Genomic DNA, 6,414 nt, shown 5'->3' with positions numbered 1-6,414 from the left:
TATAGCCAAACTCATCAATCAGCAAATGATTTCTACGTTTATCAAACTCTTTCATCTGGCTTTTTAGAAGTGAATCAAAATTATGTTGTTGAGAACAATATTTTTAGCTTACTTCTTTGTGAAACGTCACAATTATCTTTTTAATAAATATTTGGAAATTAACTAATAAAAATATTCACCGAGGAGTTAGTGATTTTATCTAGATCTAAACCTAAACAATTTTATCTTGTTCCATAAATTTCAAAATCAAGAATATTTATTTTATATTTAGGATATTTTAAAGTATTTACACACTAACTTACCATCTAATATTCTAATTAATATCTCGATTTTCACTTTTTTTGACTACTCCTTCAAGATTTATTTTTCTAGTTTTAGTTCATATAACACAAATATATTTTTAATTTTAAAAATTTATAGAGAGATTGATATAACCATCCATGATTTATTTATTGAAATATTCAAACCTTGACAATAACTGAATACATCCATGATTCTATTTTATTTTATTTTAAAAATAATGTTAGTTTACGTAAGGATCAGTCAAAACCAAAAGTGATTGAACTTTGAGTTTTGGTGTTATAAATTTATAATAATACGGTAACAATTGTGGCACAAGAAAAGTCTCTTAATTTTTTTTTGCAAGAACATAAGACGCTTCAACTTTGTCTTACAAAGTACGCATCGGAGTATAAATATAGAGTACAAAAAAAATCTCCCCTTATGCGGGATCATATATTCACAATGTACGTATCAGAGTATAAAATATAGCTCACTTAACCATATTGTTTACCTTTATCTACGGAAATTTAGAGAAAATATACTTACTTTTTGTCAAAGATATAGATCCAAATTAAGGTATGCTTTATTATAATTTATGCTTATGGTAATTTAAGTAGACGATAACGCTAAATATACTTGCTGCTTTAAATACAGTACTTTGTATTTATGTGTAGATCCATATTTTAAACTTATATACCTTTTTAGTTTAAAATGAGGAAAGAAAGTTTTCCAAATAAAAACTCAAAAATGCCACTTTTAATCTATCTAATATATTGGAATATCTTATGATAATTTAATTAGGCAATAACATTAAATATACTCAATGATATGCTAAGTGTATCCGTATAAGAGAATTTAGAGTTCCTATTAACGAAATATATATACATCATCTATATACACATTTTTGGAGACATTTTTGAAATAAATCATGGAGTTGACACTTATTTACAATGTAATGCCACTGATATTAATTCTTAAGATTTATTTCTTTAATTAGATATATGTAAATCAAATTTGTTTGCCAAAAATCTGGAGACAATCTTTCCTAATATCTCGATAATGATCATTTATACTCTATTTAAATTAAGATTTTCAATTCAAAATCACTTACCATATATTATAATTTATATATTCAATATCTATAAATTTATTTTATGATATTATGAGCATTTGGACATATCAACATTTTAAACTAACACATGATGGGTTATATTACGGGACGAAATTATATGGTGGGGCAGAGTTATTTGGCGGGACGGGTTTGAATCAAAGTTAATAAAATTTTAAAATATCATTAACCCGTTCCTTCAATATGGGTTAAATCCTCACTTTATTATTTTGAAAGACCTGTAATATTAGACATATCGAATCAGTCTAATTTAGTTAAGATTGTATAAAACAAAAAATGTTCCATAGTATATTGTTACTTAATGATAATTATAAACTATAAATTATAAATGTCTTACAAATAATACAATTTGCAAATTTTTATATATAATACATAATTTAGAATTTTTAAAAATTATAAATTTTAGAAAAAAAATCACCCCGCGTGTCAATTCCTAGTAATTTAAAGAATGTAAAAATGAAGGAAAAGTAATATTTAATTGATATGGCTCAAAAGGGGAATAAGCTAAGGATTTTCTTACAAATTTAAGCTCCTATTTATTTAGTTACAATGAAAACATGATATATCAACCAGACTTTTATATATAAATTCTTATATTGTAAAAGGATACATAGTACAAATCGTTAACCAATTAGATGGGTGTGTGATATTGCTTAAGTCAAGTACAAAGAATCAAGAAGCAGATCTTTAGGAAATAAATATGAATGGTTTGGTTGAACCTAAATATTTATAACTTATTACATAGATTGAACTGTAACAATTATGTTTTTTTTCTCAAAAATTGGCAATTCTCCAAATAAAGATATTCAATGAATATTTTAGACTTTATCTACAACTTTTACAAATTTAAAAAGAAAAAATTCATATATAAACTAAAACTAAACAATCTTATCATGTTTAAAATAAAATTCATAGTCAAGAATATTTATCTTTTATTAAAGATATTATAAAGTTTTTACATGCCAATCAAAGTGATAGATTTTTTGTGTTTTGATATTATAAATTTATAATAATACAGTAACTATCTAGATATTTTATTCTTTTTGAAAAATAATAAACCTATCATATATTTTTTTTTTCTAAAAGAAATTTGAAAAAGTTTTAGATATTTCCAAATTTTATGATAGAGACAAATGACAAACTATTATCGTTTTCAAAAATAAATAATCTTAAATATGTATATATGTAACACTAAAACATTTCTTTTCCCGAAACAATAACCCAAAAATAATAATAATTTCCAATTTTTTTTTCCTTTTAAATTCTAAATGATATTTTTATAATGTAAATAATTCAGAATAACCTTAAATGGTTCTAATTTTTAATAAATATTAACATTTATATTTGGCACTATCACAATCCTTATAAAAATTAATATAGCTTAAAATGTTTTAATTTTTTACTACTTAAACATGATTTTATGATTTTGCTATTTTTATTTCCTATATTATAGAACTAAGTTGAGAAAAATATTATTTAACCCATCTGAATTTCTATTACACACAATTTATATTTTTAATTTTTATTAACAATAGAAACATACATTTGATAATTAAATAATTTAAACATTAAAAACTCTGTTCAATAATCCGAGAAATAATATGCCACTGAGTTTCTTATCATCTCCACAAAAGAAAATTATAGAACACAAAAAAAGTGAAACTTATAATAAAGGAAGGTGAAGTCATCATGATTAAAATATATATATTAACAAAAAGTTGGTTTAATTCCTCAATAAACTATTGATTCCATTATCATTAATAATTAATATGATCAATAATAACATTATATATATTATATATAAACATATTTATTTACAAACTAAATATCACAAAAAGTTATACGGACTCCGTTTTATAATGGACAATAAACTATTTATTAAAATATCGCACAACTCTTAAAAAAAAAGTAAAACAATGCACACAACTAAAAGAGTTGCTTTACTCCATACCAAAAAAAGAGATGCCTTACTTGAATACCAACCAAAGTTCATATTCGTACACGTATTAGCGAAGATGTCTTCTCCAAATAAGTCTTTGTATGTGTATAACGGTGTCTAGTTCATACGTAGCTCAAGAGAAGCACAAGAGTCTCTACTAAAACAATCACGATCGTTCGATTGGCCATACTTCCAGATAGCACCGCTATCACCGTTGAGGTGATCTTCACCGTGCATAGGGAAGAGAGGAAGCCTACGTCGATGTTCCAGATAAGCATTGACACCACATTCTTCTTCTTCTTGACGACCTTCCAGACCAAACATAGGCTTTGGTCTATGCAAGAAGTTGCAAGGCGCAAATGAGTAGTGATGATTATAATCCAAGTTTTGCCCATCCTCCACCTACGTTGTTGTAATTTATAGAACAGTCTTGTCATTATATGTAAAACATTAAATTTATATTCATATATGAAGGATATATATTATTTGAATTAAATGGCTTATTGTTTGGTACGTACCATAGACATGTGTATTAATGGGGCCATTAGAAGCATCAACAGCACCACATTCAGTATCTTGATATGACTTCGATCAAGTTAAGTGAGTTTGGATTCTCTCGTAAACCATCTCTCTACCACTATTCAGTTCATCCAAATCCTGCACCAATTCATAAGTACAACATGAAATCTAAACATTACCAACACTGCTCATGTAGTAGAGGACGATGAATATGAAATTCGGCTTAAAAATATAAAAGTTTTGCTTTTCTGATTTCTCGGTTCTATGTTTGAAAACTTGAACCCAATATATTCTGCCATATATGTGTAGAAAACATAAAACGTAGTTCTGCATCCAACATCAAGTGTTTGCATACTTCCTGCATAATGAACCGAAACTGAATCAATATGGCCTAACATTGTATATGGAATTTCTTTTTAAGCATATTGTAAAACATAAACACGATATAACTCTTACCAAGAGTCGAAGCATTTATCTTAATCTGGCTAGAAAGAAAAAGCACAGTTAACTATTGAAACCAATATTTGTTTGGCCACATTCATGAGAGATATATACAATAAATTTTAAATTAAAAACAAAAATAAACTATTGAAACCAAATTTCTATTTTGATCATGCCAATGTATAAGCCTCAAATATCGAGCTAAACGTATTTTATATATCTGCATACCTTCTATGATATTGAATTTCTTTCTATTGGACGGTCAATACACTTTCTTTCTTGAAAATTAAATATATAGACACCATTTAGGTCATGAGGATTCTTTCTTTCACGCTGCAAGTAACAACAAAATTAAAAAAAAAACAAATGCTTACATTAAGAGTATTCACAGAGAACTCTAGAGCAGCTTTGGTTTCAGTAGGTCCCGACTTCACGCAACAGGCAAATTCAAAAATGTCAAAATGTGAACCATGCCATAAAACCAAAATGGTAGTATGCACTAAATGTTATACCTCATATGAAGGTACTAAATTTGCAATGTTGCGAACAGTGAATGCATCACCCGGTTGGAATCCCAGGACAGTAGAAGGACAAACCCTAGAGTCTGCACAAGCGATCACCAGAAACTGTTGCTTACACTGTTAGCAACAATTCCTTTCTCCAGACAAAATTTAAACCACAGAAGATATCTCAAGCCTTCCGTGAACAATAATAAGCATTTGTAAATTGTAAAGGTACCTTCGGAGCTTGAGCATCTGCCAAATTTTCTTAGTGTTCTAAGTTATCCCTGCTCAAGAGTATATCATAAGGTGGGGAGAAACAAAAAGGCAAAAAGTAATTTATAAACCATTGAAAAAGCAAAAGACTGAAGAAATTGGTTCTGCTACTTACGCTTCTTGAAGTAATTTATAAACCATTGAAAAAGCAAAAGCAAAAGTACTTATGCTTCTTGAAGGCGAGGAACCGCTGTTTCATGTCGTCAAATACATCATTGTCATTTTGTCTATTAATTGCAACCCCATTAGCTTCCTGAGTCAGTCCAGGTGTCTTTCCTGAAGCCATCACTTGCAAGTTTGAAGCTTTTCTTCTGCAAACACCACAACACTTAAATATTATAAAACGTCTCCACTGAGATTGTGCCACTTAAAGCATCACAAAAATACTCTTCTTTTCAAATCTTACAAAAGACACACTACTTATAGACCAATGAGAAAAAGAAAATTTGTATCATAAAACTATTCGATGTGTAATTTTCACATATAAACTACAATTCAAGTAAGGAGAAGACTGCAATATTGATATATGACCTCTAAAACTCACGAAATTTTACTCAAATTCAAAAGCAGTCCATGCAATCAAAAACGAATTGTACCTATACTTCAACACACTCCCGAAAGCTCATCTTCCATCCATGGCAAGCTTTCGAAAACTCAATACTAAGAGAATCAGCACGAACAGTCACAAGAAACTCTCTATTTTACAATTTTATCACGATAGACATACCTTTGCAATCTCGACATCGATCTCGATTTAGAGAGCCACCGGAGACGATAACTTGCACGATAATGACATTAGAGCGAGCAACCTCTGTTTTTTCGTGAGCTTCAAAACAGATTTCTGTGTTTTAGAAAGTAAATATACGTTAGGGTTTCTAGCAATCAAAAAGAAAAGCATTTAAATTCATGATAAATACAAAATATAGTTTAGATTAGAGACTGACTTTTTGTACGATGAAACAAACACGCTTTGATGATCGTATGCCCACATCTCATTGTAACCTGAGAGGTTAAAAAAACATAATAAAAATCCAAAATATATGCTGAAAAAAATTATGAATGCAGGGACAACAAATACGCAATAAAATCGCATATAAAAATATATAATATAACACAAAGAAACACAAACATTAAAATAGGTAAATATATGTAAAATATACAAACCAAATCTATAGAAATACCTTTCCAAACCCCGTTCTGTTCTCGTCAAAACCATCTTCGTCCGAAAGCTTTGTCGATGGAACCTCCCACGTTCTACAAAACTGAAACACATATCAAAAGAATCAAATCAGCAAAACAATAAATCAACGAATTAATGCAAAAAATAA

At 28.3% G+C, this 6,414-nt stretch overlaps 1 protein-coding gene and 1 long non-coding RNA gene across 4 annotated transcripts; both read right to left on the bottom strand.

The window, feature by feature from the left end:
- Positions 1-3,239: 3,239 nt before the first annotated feature.
- LOC9324531 (protein WUSCHEL) lies at positions 3,240-5,080 on the bottom strand. 3 transcript variants are annotated; one of them, XR_002333793.1, is made up of 5 exons: positions 5,049-5,080; positions 4,823-4,936; positions 4,685-4,738; positions 3,869-4,007; positions 3,240-3,752 (listed from the first exon to the last, which is right to left on the bottom strand). XR_002333793.1 is itself a non-coding variant. In XM_021034172.1 (2 exons), the coding sequence occupies exons 1-2, from the start codon at positions 3,902-3,904 to the stop codon at positions 3,468-3,470; spliced, it is 321 nt and encodes a 106-aa protein (XP_020889831.1). In that variant the 5' UTR covers positions 3,905-4,290; the 3' UTR covers positions 3,240-3,467. The 3 variants fall into 3 exon arrangements, 1 of the variants encoding a protein (XP_020889831.1); XR_002333794.1 differs by lacking the exons at positions 4,685-4,738; positions 4,823-4,936; positions 5,049-5,080 and adding an exon at positions 4,326-4,527 and having other exon boundaries at positions 3,869-4,227; XM_021034172.1 differs by lacking the exons at positions 4,685-4,738; positions 4,823-4,936; positions 5,049-5,080 and having other exon boundaries at positions 3,869-4,290.
- LOC110230671 lies at positions 5,080-6,101 on the bottom strand. Its single transcript, XR_002333795.1, has 5 exons — positions 6,031-6,101; positions 5,814-5,927; positions 5,683-5,729; positions 5,202-5,397; positions 5,080-5,097 (listed from the first exon to the last, which is right to left on the bottom strand). It is a non-coding gene; the product is annotated as an uncharacterized LOC110230671 (long non-coding RNA).
- Positions 6,102-6,414: the final 313 nt, after the last annotated feature.

The sequence above is a fragment of the Arabidopsis lyrata genome (genome assembly GCF_000004255.2).
Source record: "Arabidopsis lyrata subsp. lyrata unplaced genomic scaffold ARALYscaffold_2, whole genome shotgun sequence".
NCBI lineage: Eukaryota > Viridiplantae > Streptophyta > Magnoliopsida > Brassicales > Brassicaceae > Arabidopsis > Arabidopsis lyrata.
Note: the sequence above shows the minus strand (reverse complement) of the source record. Positions and strands in the feature narration are given on the sequence as shown.

Coding starts and splice junctions, on each gene's coding strand:
- LOC9324531 (XM_021034172.1), bottom strand. CDS start 3,904: ATGCTTCTAATGGCCCCATTAATACACATGTCTATG. Junction 3,753..3,868: donor CATTAATACACATGTCTATG/GTACGTACCAAA, acceptor ACAACAACGTAG/GTGGAGGATGGGCAAAACTT.